At 36.5% G+C, this 14,345-nt stretch overlaps 3 protein-coding genes across 4 annotated transcripts; all 3 read right to left on the minus strand.

Moving 5' to 3' along the window:
• Nucleotides 1-895: 895 nt before the first annotated feature.
• LOC140871734 (protein REVEILLE 6-like) lies at nucleotides 896-7,890 on the minus strand. Of its 2 annotated transcripts, none has more exons than XM_073274412.1 (9): nucleotides 7,619-7,890; nucleotides 6,886-6,943; nucleotides 6,171-6,294; nucleotides 5,932-6,084; nucleotides 5,754-5,837; nucleotides 2,668-2,777; nucleotides 2,045-2,104; nucleotides 1,564-1,658; nucleotides 896-1,469 (listed from the first exon to the last, which is right to left on the minus strand). In XM_073274412.1, the coding sequence occupies exons 1-8, from the start codon at nucleotides 7,780-7,782 to the stop codon at nucleotides 1,590-1,592; spliced, it is 822 nt and encodes a 273-aa protein (XP_073130513.1). In that variant the 5' UTR covers nucleotides 7,783-7,890; the 3' UTR covers nucleotides 896-1,469; nucleotides 1,564-1,589. The 2 variants fall into 2 exon arrangements, with proteins under 2 accessions (XP_073130513.1, XP_073130512.1); XM_073274411.1 differs by having other exon boundaries at nucleotides 896-1,472.
• A 1,006-nt stretch (nucleotides 7,891-8,896) lies between these two features.
• LOC140871240 (uncharacterized protein PAM68-like) lies at nucleotides 8,897-9,712 on the minus strand. The gene has a single exon (XM_073273651.1). It carries the CDS (start codon nucleotides 9,631-9,633, stop codon nucleotides 9,052-9,054), a length of 582 nt encoding a protein of 193 aa, XP_073129752.1. The 5' UTR covers nucleotides 9,634-9,712; the 3' UTR covers nucleotides 8,897-9,051.
• Nucleotides 9,713-11,362: 1,650 nt separating this feature from the next.
• Nucleotides 11,363-14,179, minus strand: LOC140871239 (DUF21 domain-containing protein At5g52790). Its single transcript, XM_073273650.1, is given in 9 exon segments — nucleotides 11,363-11,431; nucleotides 11,537-11,801; nucleotides 11,927-12,000; nucleotides 12,274-12,361; nucleotides 12,441-12,580; nucleotides 13,254-13,454; nucleotides 13,540-13,623; nucleotides 13,714-13,790; nucleotides 13,999-14,179. Coding segments are annotated over 9 exon segments (1,179 nt in total).
• Between the last annotated feature and the right edge of the window lie 166 nt (nucleotides 14,180-14,345).

Below are 14,345 nucleotides of genomic sequence, written 5' to 3' on the forward strand. Positions count from 1 at the left end.
TTTTTGAAATAAAATATATTAACCATATGAAGTAGTTAAAAGATAATGAATTATATTAGTTATTTATCGTTATAAAAAAAATTATTTCTCACTTATTTTTTCAAATAATTTGAAATTTCAAAATGAGATGTCATACCAAGAGAGCATGTTAATTTTTCTAAGGCTTTCTTATTTAATAAATAGATTTAGATGGTAGCTAGATATTAATATAAAAATATAGATAGTATAGATGCAAGAAATAATGAAATCATAAATGTACATTTGATTCAATAACCATCACGTCTCAAACCAGAATAATCGAAACAGTGGCAATCTTGTCTGAATACAGCTCTAGTCGAAGTTCAACTCTGATTAATTTAATAACAGGAATTAAAGTTAAAGCATAAGTTCTCCGATTCAACTTCAAATGGAAAAAAGTTACCCAATTGCTTTGTTTCTAACCAACACAAAAAGTATAATCACCATCTCCAAAGTTTAATCCAAAAGGCAAAATAGATTATATCCTAGAGACAGCCAAGAATGGCAAGCATGAAAAATAATATTTTACTAGTGGTCATTTGTTGGCGTTACATGTTTGTACAATTTAAATAATGATTTTTTTTCCATATTTTTCTTAGGAGTAATTGACTATCTAAAGTTCTAAACCTAAAAATTTTAAAAAAATTGATAAAGACTATTTTTTTTAAAAAAAGAGACAAAAATCAATAAAGTTATATATATATATATATATATATATTTTGAATCCATGTACAACCATCTCTTGTACATATAGATCCATGAAAAAAACAAACTCAAATATTATCTAAGTATCGACGAGAAGCAAAGCTGCAAAGGCAAATACAAGGTGTTGCACATTTTCATGCATAATAAACAGTAAATAAGATAACATCGAACTTATTGCATAGAAAAGGGTCCAAAATTTGCATCACATTCCACATTTTATGATTTACTTTCCCGCAATACAACTCTACTCATAGTATCATACTGAATTATATACAGTGAGTGCTATATCTTCTTCCACCCATAAAAGACAATGTCAAACTGGTACACACTTTTGCCTGGTTTACATAAGACTTGGGGTGCAAACCGTTTTGAGCTTAAATTATTATGATTGAGAGCTCATGAACCACTTTCTTGGGTCGCTAGGGTCGAGCCTAGCTATAATAAAGCTCGATAATCATGCCTGAATCAAATAAATCGAGCTCACAGTTGAGTCAAGATCGAGCTCAAGTGGTAATTTATAACTATTAGTGTTCAAATCGAGTTCATTTGTTCGCACCCCTAGTCCCACCTAAGAAAAAAGCTATTAATTGTCCACCTTCACCTTTTATTGTACAGTGAATATGTACAACACGCAAGGACATGAGAACTGCCAGACCAAAATAACATGAGCAGATGCGCTCAAAAGTAAAGGATTTTGCCTCACTTTTACACAAACCAAACCTGTAGCGCCAAGCCAAGGTCCTGACCTGCTAAAATGAGCAGGTTTCGGTTTTTAATTAAAAATCATAAACATCATTCTCGCAAAATAATAATTTTAGAAAACAAACCACAAGGGAGTACCAGATTATGCCAAAGCCTCAAATTGATCAGATATTTTTCACTGCTTTGTAGACATGGTCCGACTGGTCAATCTTGCAGGTTGCGAGTAATCGTCTCTGAAAAAATATCACAATGGTTACATTGCATGTAAGTAGAAACAGAAACGGATTGAGCCCGCCGTAGCACCAGGGTCAATGGAGCGGAAGACGGGCAAGTGCAACCCCATTCCCCACTTCTGGTGAAAATTTACTCAAATTTTACAGTAAAGTCTCTGAATGCACGGATTTGATCCATCAATGTTTTTCTATTTTCTTGTGTCTCACATGAAATTTCATCTTACATAGCTCTTTCCCCCACTGCCCTTCCATATTCACGAGTCCATTGTTACATAATACGTGAATAAGATAGCCATAAAAAGTAGTGGCAAACTACATTATAAAGATTACTAGATTAGATAATAACGGAGACTTGTACTATGATTCTCAGAATACAAAGTTCTTACATGATCCTCAAAATCAGGACTGGATAAATTGATGGAGAGATTTCTCATCAACAATAAAACCTGTTAAGGAGTCCCGAAAAAAAAGGAAACAAATCATTAAATATTAAAGCATACGTCAAGACTATATGGTTAAATCAAGAGCATCAAATTATATTGGCAAGGAAAATAACACTATTTCTGGCATCTCGGACTGCAGCAACGACCACAATATACTTCCTTTTGCAGCTTGTTTCACATGCTAAGCTATAAAAGAATAAGGTTTGCTTTGACATACACAACATTAAAATTTATGTTTAAGCCTTCATTAAAAAAATGTTCTGTTTCGCATAATTAAACATGTTACAAGAGAAACAAACCAAACCAAGTAAAAACGAGTAGCTTTGAAGTCTGGATGAGAATGTGCGTTCCAATTGTAACAAACGGAACAAAAACCATTCTTGTGCATCAGTACAAGGTCAGATATCACATTCTCACTCCTTTCCAACAGTTTAGTCATAAGTATTTAGATGATGCATTCATTAAATTTTGCTTGATACACAAAAAAGCATGATAGTTTATTAATTTCTAGTTTCTAACAATGATGATGCAACGAGATGCACAAATGTCATGCTTGAAAATCATACAGTTTCGATGTCAATTGGATCCATCTTCTTCAAGTTCTGTAAATGGCCCGTCACATTTGGGTCAAACACACTGCCTATGAAGCTATACACTTGAGCAAAATCAGGAAGAACTGCATTAAAAACAGAGAACAATCGATGCATTAATAATAGTGATAACCAGAAAGCAGCCGACAAGATAAGTAATTACTGAAGATTACATACATTGGAGATGGAATCAGAAAAGCGATAAACATAAAGAAATTTTCATGTTTGTATACAAAACAATAGCTATCAAGCAGATGCGTGTAGTAAGGAATCGTGTTATGGACCTGTTATTAGTGGGTTGTTATTAGTGGGCTGTTATTAGTGGACCTAGATCCAAATAGCCCAAGATGTCTTAGAAGTGTCTAGATGGTGGGCCTAGATGTCTTGGAAGAATCGAGAAAGAAGGCAATAGATAAAGGCACGTGCAGGAAGTTATTTTGTTCATTCAGTTATTGCTCTTAATTTGTAACTAGCCTTTGCTAGGGTTTACAGAGCTTGCTCTGGGAAAATATTTCTATTCCTTTTGCAATATAAATTGAGTTCTTAATTTGTGGTCGTAACAATTGGTCCGACCTGCCGGATTTCTTAGTGGGGAAGAAGATGGCGACCGCAGATTTTGAGGTGAGGGTTGATGCATTAGAGAAAAGGGTGCTGAAATTAGCAGAGGATATGAACTCGATGGAGCTGAACTTACAAGAGAATGTGAATTCAATCAGCCAGTCAGTGAAATCGATCGACAAGTCAGTGTAAGCGATGGGGGACTCGGTCAATGAATTGGTAGACTTCAAAAGGTGGCTGGAGCAGCTAATTCTGGGGAAAAAAAGGGCAGAGGTTGGAGAGAAGCTTGATAACCAGATGCTCGACAATGTGGAAGAGAAAACCAACAAGCCAGTGGTCAAGGAGAAAAGTTCGCTCATCAAACAGCAGTTGCAAGGCTACAAGGGATCGGAGCAGGGGGCAGGAGTAGTCGAATGCACTGACCTCGAGCCGGTTGCAGAAGAAAACAAAACCGAGGAACTTAGATGCAGAGATGAGAAGAAACAGGTTCTATGGACAGTGAGTATACGCAAGTCTGTTGCATTAGATCCAATCGAATGGAAATGCTTGACCGATCACTTCCTTGAACACAATCCAAGGAATTCTGTCAGATGCATATGAAAGACATGCATCGGTGAGAAGGAACCCACGATCAATTGCTTCCATTGGTTAAAAGGGACGCTCCAGATAAGGCGACACGTTCAGGGTTCCGGCAGGTTAAAAAGAAAGCCCCAGATAAAGTGACGCATCCATGGGATTCTCTTTCTGCGATGACGGTAGGGTTACTCGATGAATTGCAAGAGGTGGGTCTCCCTCAGTGGGCTGTGGAGGAAGAATATTACATGGGCTATTATTTCCTACAGTCCATAGTTGACAATTGGGGCAAGAACTGGGCCCATGGTCAAATTTTAATCTCTGGAAATTGGAGATTAATCGGTGAGACTGGGACTAAAGGAGAGGAGTGGGCCCATGGCCCAACCTTAATTAATAGCGCTAAGGAATCAATTCCTAAGGTAAAGAAGACTAGGGTTTGCAATTGCTACATCCGAGAGAAGGAGCTGGGCTCGTATAAGTCCATTGGTCGGGTTGGAAGATTGGATGTCGGGTGGGCCCAAGTAAATGACACTCTGCATTTAAAGCGTGACTAGGGACGCACTTTGACTTGTCGTCAAGCGATTGAAGAAGTTCTCTCACAATCTATAAATTTTGGCAGAAGATCCACGATTTCTGTGGCTGCCCCATTTATCTGTGGAAGTGCTATTAAGATCGCGACACAGAGTTGGCAGCACAAAAATTGAGAGTTCAAAGAGCAGGAGTTTGCAAATTGATATTCCTGAAGCAACTTTTGGGTGGTGGATTCAAAACCGAAATAGGCGCATGTACAGTCACAATGGACAGAAGAGTGTTTAGAGTGAAAGGGGTGGATTTCATGCTAATAATTGCTTGGAAGTTATGTTTGGATGGGATGGCTACTTCAATTGTGCACGGGATAAGAGTTAGATGGCTGCTTGGGCAAGAATCACCCTTAGATTTGGAGATTGATATGGCTAGTGATTATGAGCCAGGGCAGATTTTAGCAAGAAGGGCCAAACGCATAGGGAATGAAGCTGCTGATAAAAGGAAGCTATCACTCAGGGCTGAGAATTTAATTCTTTAGTCATGAAGTCAAATACAAGAAAGAGGTGGAGTAAAGGTTCTTGTGCAATGACCATACAAAACTCAGAGAATGTGCAGTTGAGGGATTTCTCTAGCAGCTAAAGCACGTCTTTGGAAGAACAAGCTTCGCAATTTTTACTCAAAGTTGCAGGAATTTAACAATGAGTTCTTCAATCTTGGTTTTGAGGTTATTGTCTTTGATGTTGGCTGGAGGGAAGCAAGATTTGGAGAAGATCAGGTTTCAAGACTCAGCCTTGAGGACAAGGCTGATTTCGAAGACGGCGGTATTGTTATGGACCTGTTATTAGTGGGTTGTTATTAGTGGGCTGTTATTAGTGGGCCTAGATCCAAATAGCCCAAGATGTCTTAGAAGTGTCTAGATGGTGGGCCTAGATGTCTTGGAAGAATCGAGAAAGAAGGCAATAGATAAAGGCTCGTGAGGAAGTTATTTTGTTCATTCAGTTATTGCTCTTAATTTGTAACTAGCCTTTGCTAGGGAATACCAACATTTCTGCTAGGGTTTACAGAGCTTGCTCCGGGAAAATATTTATATTCCTTTTGCAATATAAATTGAGTTCTTAATTTGTGGTCGTAACAAATCGGATGAGACGTTTTGGAGCCAGGTTAAAAAAAAAAAATTCAACTATAGCATAATACTTTATGTAATGATAATCAAATATTGCTCAACTGTCCACGAATTGGCACAAGAAACACAAGATTAAGCATAATCGTTCAGCCTTTACAGCTCAAGGAACACAATGCCAGGACAACTTTAAAAGCTTAAATTATCCCTGAACTGATAGTTAAGGATACTAAAACATAAGCAACACCCCTCTTCACAGTTCGAGAATTGTTGTTTGTTATCTTACCTGTTGGCCTAGCCCTCGGACTGCTGTCATTTCTACAGCAACAGTAAATACCAGGCAGTGACTGTCCACCAGATCTGACATCACCTGCAACAACATAGATTTATATTCAGAGATGTAATGCAAAAGTCTTCAAATTATTGAATAGGGTATCTTCATTTATACATACGATTAAGCATACCTTTTTCTACAGAATTGTCGATCAAGCAAGGTAAGGAAGCAGCAGTATCATAATGCCTGAGTGAAGCTGAAGTATCTGGCCTACTTACAGATCCAGTATCAGGTACAAGAGGGGATGCTTGGAGAGATGACATAGGTCGCAAAACACCCACAGCTGAGCTTACAATACGTGGCGGAGTTTATACTAGTTTCAAACCTGGTTACTTCCAACAGGAATAGAGAAAAGCAATCCACTATTACCAATTTTTGAAGCTTTCTGTGGATAGGGATGAGCAGCTTTCCTTTTTGGCCGAGGTGGAGGTAAATGTTCCTTGATGCCACTCTTTTGAACTTTCAGAAAATACTTCTGTGCATGACTACGAATCTACAAAAATATGACTTATCTTATATCATGTCACCAAAAAAAAAAAAAAATTCTTCACTCACAGATTGAGAAGTGGAAAGATGTCAAAAAACCAATATCAACAGAAACGTTACTTTCTTGTATCCCAGTAATTTTGATGTAGGTCCTAATCTAAGGCATATTTCTCTATGATGTAGGTCCTAATCTAAGGCATATTTCTCTATGATGTAGGTCCTAATCTAAGGCATATTTCTCTAACGCTTCCAACATGTCCCTCGCTAAGTAAATGCTCCTCTGATGCGGAGTCTAAAATTCTGTACCAACTCCTTATATGCATAATTTTATACATGTCAAAAACACATAATCCAGCTGCACATCATGATAATACAAAAGAATCCATGGTTCAGAAACCAGGTCATTAAGTAGATTGAGTCTAGCTGGTATTTCAGAAGTTCTCATCCTCAGTACCTATCCGTTGAAAGAAAATGCACCCTTAGAATATGTACATGTCATGCTTAGGAGTTAATTCATCAAAGAATAAAAGTAGCAGTTATTCAAACAGGCATGACAGGCTAATTACCAATTAAACAATTGTAAGAATTTGGAAGGTACCTGAATGACATTCTTTGATCCAATGAATGCTTCAATCTTCTTCCAATCACGATCAAAGCTGTATTTATGAAAAACGGCTCAAATCTTTAGTAAATCAAACCAATAGCAAATATAAAGTAGCAATACAGAGTGAGCAATGTAAAATTATGGTTTGGTTCATCAAAGAGTAAGCCGACACATCTTGGTGCAAGATTAGCAGATCAGTAGCCACATAACAATTTTGAACACACATGAAATTTGAAAAACAATGTATTACCTCTGCACTCACTCGCATCCTTGTTGGTTAACTTATACATATATTATAGTAAACCGATCAAAACATATTATGACACACGAACCTTCCCGGAACAAGAAATAAATTACTTCCAAATCTAAAAGCATGCGTCTCACACTGCTTTTTTGCATTTAATGGTGCAAATAAGAGAAACAAACAGCTACAGATAACCGCTCTGTTTACTGCCTGAGACAAAAAGCAGAAAGCAAAGGGAATTTCGCCATACAGTACTTGCCTGATGAAAGTACTTCACACACAAAACTCAATTCATCAAACCTACCAAAATTACAACCACCTTAAAATTCCTTGGCACACTCTGAAAAACTGACATCGGTCAAATTCATCCGAACCAACACAAGGAACTGAAATCCAACATATTCAACACCACACAAACCCTAATCCACGTAAACCGCTCAAACACGAAGCAATAAAATGCGAAATTCAAAATTTCGTGCTCACAGCTGAATGGCTTCCATAAACTTGTCGTGCTCGGGTTCGGTCCAGCTCTCACGCGACTTGGAAATGGTGTACTGTTTTCGAACCTTCCTGCTGGGGTCTTCCTGAGATGTGGCGGTAGTGGAGGCCGCCGGAGATGGAAATGAGCCGAGGTTCGGCAAAGCCATGGCTGTAGCAGGAGGAGCTTGCAGTCGAGTCTGGGGGGTTCAGCGATTTAGGTTTTCAGCTTACTTGCTAAGCTGAGCAGGCTGTATTGTATTGTAACGTGAGGTGATTCTACGCTACACCGTACAAACTATCCCTCTTTTCTTTTATTCTTTTATTAATATGTTTGTGTGAACATCTCGCTAAATTACAAAAAAAATTACAAGCTTGGTTTACATGATTTTTTTTTCTAGTAATATGTTCACACAAACATCTTAACAAAAATTAAAAAAAAAATATGTTTCATCCGATATACCATAGTATCACCCTGTAATGTGTTGTGAGACGTTTATTCTCACTTTTCGGGTGAGCATACGCATATTATTTGGCCACGTGGCATGCAATTATGATAATAATAATAATGTATTTTTGACACTCCATATTTCTTAATATTTTTTTTGTGACGTGGAAACCCGCCGCCGCTATTTTTTGATGTGCTTTAGTTAACGCAATAGCCTGCAAATTACGCTAGTGTGATTTAGTTAGATAAATCATACTGGGCAAATCCTGTGTGACAGGCTAATCCAAAAAAGTGTTGGTAGGAATAATCGAACTCCTTATCTATCTCTGTTCAAGAGTCCACTTACTTCACCAACTTGAGCATCCTCTTGGGGATTCCTTAATATTTTTTATATGTTGGTTATACCGCCCATAAAAATGACAAAACCTTCAAATCCTAATTACTTTCCATTTTCCAATAATAAATTATATATGCCAATTGGCTCTAAAATTTATTTTAATAAAAAAATTTAATGTAAACATTTTTATTTATCAAACATAGCTCAGTTTTAATTTCAACTAATTGTTTTGTTTGCAAACACTAATTACGTACTTTGTTTCTAATTTATAAATTTAATTACATTTGCACCCAGTTAATAATCTCTTTTACGCTTGGACAAAAGAATTTCAAATCCATGGATTTTGATTTTATTTAATTGTTAATAATAAAAAGATCAAATTATAAATTTATAAACTACTTATTTACACATTAATTATATAAAAGTATAATGCATTTCAAATTACTCTATTGGATGGACTTGAAATCTATTCTAACTAACATGAAATATCATATAAACATGAAAAAAATAGATTTAAAATTTATGTTACTGCTTTTGTATACAACAAAAATACATTTAAATTATTTAAAATCCATTAAAATAATCCTGGATTCTGCTAGCCTTTGCAAATTACAAATTATTATACTGTAAATGAAAGCCCTCGAAAATTGAAACTCATCTTTGGCCACTTTCATCTTCTTCCTTCCACATTTCAGTCCAATTTTTCTCAAACTGTTCAAGCCCCAAGATCGAGCCTTCTTCATCTGGATCCAGACTCGTTGAAAGACTGCCAAAAGCTATCCCAACTGCCGAAGCTCCAAAGGTAATCAGAGTCGTCAAATACGGCAGCCAAATCGGTACATCCCACAATTTTTGTTGTTTTATTATGCTGAAAGCTTGCAGCAAAGAGAAACCCGTTAACAGTGGCACGCCGACGTACGTCAAGATTCTTGAAATCATTCTCTTCCACACTATTTCAGGTATTTTTTCATCAACTTCTTCATAATATCTGCTGCTTTCATCGTTTCTATTTGTGTTACCTTTTCTTGAGGGGCTCTCTTTTTTCTTGGGCTGTCTTGTGTCTGGGGCTGACTGCCCGGTGAATCCCTTTGCTCCGCCGTGCACCCTCCATGTTCTTGGTTGTGGGAATGGCAACCCACGGCGGTTGTGATGGAGATTTGGGTTGCTTTGCGTCCATGGAAATGGTTTTGTTGTGTGGGAGAGTGTGATTTGTTGGAGAATGGTGAGAGTTTTCATAGCTTTTTCTCCAGCTTGTTATATGTTAAATGTTTTTGAGAGAAATGTATCTGTGTACAAGTTGTCATTATTGATACCTTCATATCTTATCCAGGTAGATGAATGGTTCTGTTTTATGCTGAAAAAACTTCTCATTTATGAGTTGATTGGAATTTTGCTAAAGGTATTTTTTGCCCCCACAATTCTTGTCTTTATATAATAAAAGAAGATAACATACATTTGCCTACCGTGTCAAACCAGACATCTTCAACTTTTGGGAAACCAAATTCTATGCCACTGGGTGCTGTTTACGTCTATCTACTTTTGCAAAGATTGAATCTTGAAGACATTGCGATCTGAGGGATCATCTAGCCGCACAAACTATGCAATCTCTCACCTTCAAATGAAAATATTTCGAATTTCGTGTGTATTTTACCAGTTTTTTGAATTTCTAGTTTAGTGAAAGTTTTTTATGCATCTATCTGTGTCAAAGTGCTGTATATCTTACCTGTTAGTCTAGCATAACGGTGATTCGTTTTGTCTACAAAGTCAAAACTCAGCAGGTAGTGTTGACACAGATTTGTGGCTACAGAATGTTTGCTAAGTTAAATAAACACCACAAAATTACAACCAAGATTTTCGCTTTTAAATTTTTTGCTTCAAAATATCACAGGAAATAATCCGACAATTGGCAAAGGTTGCTGTAAATAGCATAATCTGGGGAATTATCAACCGCCGGGCTTTCTCAGCTTCTCATATGATTTCCTCGAAACCTGTTTTAAACATCAGAATGGGAAGCAATTACTCTAATGAAGTTTTACCATCCTTTGCGTATCAAGAAATAATGTATAGTTAACATACCTAGATTTGTGGTTAGTCTGGTAAGAATACATATGTATTTTGCACTTTAAATACTTAGGAATTATGTTGGAAATCACTGAATATACTGATGTAATTGAATTTACATTATACTTAATTTGATGTAATTTTCTTGTGATTTAGTATTAGGATAATAGACTTTCTATTGTCCATTTCTTGATTTCGTGTAAATATTGTTTATCTGACCTGATAGGTGGATGGCGATCCGCATCGAGGGCGAGCACTCCCATTTGTAGAACTTTCCACAGAGTTTCCTGATGATGGAGAAAGACTTGGTCGAGTAACAGGTGATTGAATATATGGAGAGATCGGCGAACGTGTGGTAGCCGTTTGATGATACGAGAGTGGCGAACGTGTGGTAGTCGTTTGATTATATGAAAGTGGCGTCTGATGGCTAGAAGAATAGGGAGATCCAGTTGGGCTTCGCCAATTCAGGTGAGAAGGTGATGCCACTCCCGGAGACTTGGATCCAAATTTAACTGGAGTTAATATATTAATCTTTATCCTGTGGAACACACAAAGAGGTAACTCTTTGATTAACCAAGTTTAATGATGTTGTGTATAAAATATTGATGTTTAAACATCAAACTGTATCATTATTAAAGTGGTGTGTATTTTAGGTAGTGAAACAAACACATGAAGAGATTAAATACTTGATTGATAAAGAATTTATTGGTTCATTAGTAAATAGATTATTCTTTAAAAAAATGGAGAAAAAAACAAAGTAGATTTAAAAAATAAATAAAATCGAAACAGTAGAATATTTTCGGAAACAAAAAGAGCCAACGGAAATATACTAAAAGTGGTTATTCTAAAGGATTTTTCATATGTACATAGTATAGATTGATCGTGGTACATTTGATCAAAGAGGTTAAAGGTTGAGTAGAACTTACTTGTTATGAACGTCAACATATTCATCGGTTTCGTCCAATATTGGCCCCTTGAGAAGCACACAAGCACATAGAAATTAATAGGAGCTTTAGATCTGATTGAGGCCGAAAATTAAAGCATCTACTTGGAAAATTTTAATGTGATCTTAGTTTACCTGTAGTAGTTCTTCCAGAACATCTTCCATCGTAATGATACCAAGAACTTCTTCATATGTACTAGGGGAAGAACGTAAGCTTTCAACATTAATGATTATGTCTTCTACGTTGGAGTTGATGTTCGGTTTCAACTCTACAGATTTTGGGGGCATACTTTCTGCAACATCCTTGAGATGACTGGCATTCTTTACAACAACACCCATATGGCTCTGCCCTTTCTGAAATTGGTTCAATATGTCATACAATGGTAGACTTTCATTGAATCTGTCATACTCCAAAAACCAGAGGAGTCAGTTGCATTTTGATATAATATGGTGAAAATCTTTAAGTCGGTTTAGTATGTAAAAGATTAATGGAGGGAATAAACATAAAATACTGGAATGATGTACCTAGGTATTCTCCTTATGGTAAGATTTCTGACTGGAAAATCGTCTTCTGGGCGACATTTGATCAAATTCTTGACCTATTGTTATTTCAAGAACAATGGAAAAACCATCTTTAGGTCCTAACAAATCAAGATTTTCTTTCACTATAGTCAGGAAAAAGAATATAATGAACTTTCCCACCATTTTCAAATGAATGCTAAGAAGAGTTTGTTGATCAACTTCTAGTGAGCCTATTTGATGTTGATTACGATAAATTATAAAATTATTGTTTGGAAAAGTGTCTTTTCCAAGGTAATGAATAATGATCATGTATTTCTGGGTTCAACTTAAGACTGATTGGTTTTGCTTACCAGCACGAGGCCAACGATGTTTGTTGGAGAACCCAAGTATATCGGTATACGACTGTGGCCTCTGCGTATGACCAGATCTATAGTATCGCTGAGGACAGATATATTAGCGAAAATACAAGAATGTTGTAACTTTGAATGGAAAAAAGGGCAGAGAGCTTGCTGCATACTTGTTGAGTTTAGCATTAAGATCGATTGAAAAAACTTTAGACAAAGGTGTCATTGCATCTCTAGCAGTTTTCTCAGTTAAATCCAAAGCTCCAGAAATGATGGTTGTTTCATCATGGGTCAATTCTCCACCTTTTCCAGCCTGACATCACAAATTCATTACATTCTAAAAATGGCTATAGGAACTAATATTATTTGGTGAAAATTTTCTGTGGGTTTATACATAATTTTACCATCTTGGGGAAAGATGGCCCAACATACCCGTTTTTGTCAAATATAAGGCTTGAATTGCTGAAAATATTAATATTCTTTGCTCGAATTTGGTTCATTTTTCAAATGAAGGCTCGAATTTGAAATATTCCAACATGTTTGTCAGCTATTTGGACTCTTTCTCAAAAATAAAGATATGACATACTCGAAATATATTTATTTAATATATAATTATATTGTATTAAAAATATTAAAGCTCACAAGTCTTCTCGCGAACTATCAAACAAAATATTAAGTTCAAGCTTGTGTGATTGATTGTGTATATAGTGTTTGTACGGGATGTGTAGTGTAAAAACTTTGAGTTGTAATCATCGTCGTCTATAAACTTGGTAAACATAAATTCAATCGTTTCTTCAAAACATAATCTTTTGCGCACGCAATTCCTTGGTACAATAGTATGTGATCTATATATGGGAATCATGTGTTGGTTCTATTATTTCATTTTCAATTGTTTATCACATATGTCCTTGGGAGAAAGTGGTCTGAAGACGTACGTCTGTAAACATAATCATCTATAATATTAGAATCAGTGAATATATACAAACCTCATTTCCATGCATGTCCACCAAGGTTTTCAACTCAGCACGCCTCAGTAAAGCAGAATGTCTCGTCCCAAGCAGCAAATCCAGAAGCTTGCTGATGGGGTACGATAAAGGGAAAAATATTATCACCAGCAATCTCACTAGTACCGATAATCTTGCCCCAATACTCAGACCATATCGAGAGCAAACGGATTGAGGTATAATCTGCGCGAAAGAGGAAGAACAACACGTACGATCCGTGAATAAATCTGTAACATACAAATATGCAATGATGTATGAATAAATGTACCTCTCCGAATGCAAGTATGAGGGTGACTGAAATCAGTATGGCTCCCCAGGCAGGAAGAAGAGCATCAAGAAAAATTGGAAGGGCCTTCAATTATACATATCGCACGAAAAAAAAAAATAAGTACATATGTTTTAAAAAAAAACGGTTCAAAGTTTTAATGTGTAATGCAGTTACCTCCATTGCCAGGGAATTTGATATAAGTAGTGTGCAAAGTAGCAAGTGCTGATTCTTCACCATAGGATAAATCTTTTCTGCATATACACAAACGAGACAAAGATTTCAATAGAGCCATATGTAATAATAGTTAGAAAATTAACCTACGCGCACTTTTTTTAACAACTCACATATTATATGCATGGAATTCAATCTTTGTATAAATAGTCGTGAGCCTGGTCGATCGTGTTCACTGATATAGAACGTAAATATAAAATATTTCTTGACGTATAAAAAAGAACTCACCGGCATTCTTTCTGTCCTCCGGCCGACCGGCCTTGATGAGGACTTCGAGATCAACAAGGCTGAGAGACATGAGTCCCAGAGTTAGCCCAGACATGAGGCCGGCAAAGCAAACTAGGGACACAGATATCACCAAATATACCCAAAACATGGTTTCACAACATGGGACATCATTTGCTGCCATTTTTCCAATTACTATTGGCCAATGCAAGAAGTTAGTAGTAGATATTCGAAGTGTTTGAGTTTATGAGAAATTTTAAGATTGGTCGGATGCGCCTTTTTTTTTGGTTAGGGACAATTGACAAATGCAAGGTTTGTGTTCTAATGGAATGACTTTTATATGTAGAAGA

The sequence above is a fragment of the Henckelia pumila genome, unplaced genomic scaffold (assembly GCF_033568475.1).
Source record: "Henckelia pumila isolate YLH828 unplaced genomic scaffold, ASM3356847v2 CTG_461:::fragment_3, whole genome shotgun sequence".
NCBI lineage: Eukaryota > Viridiplantae > Streptophyta > Magnoliopsida > Lamiales > Gesneriaceae > Henckelia > Henckelia pumila.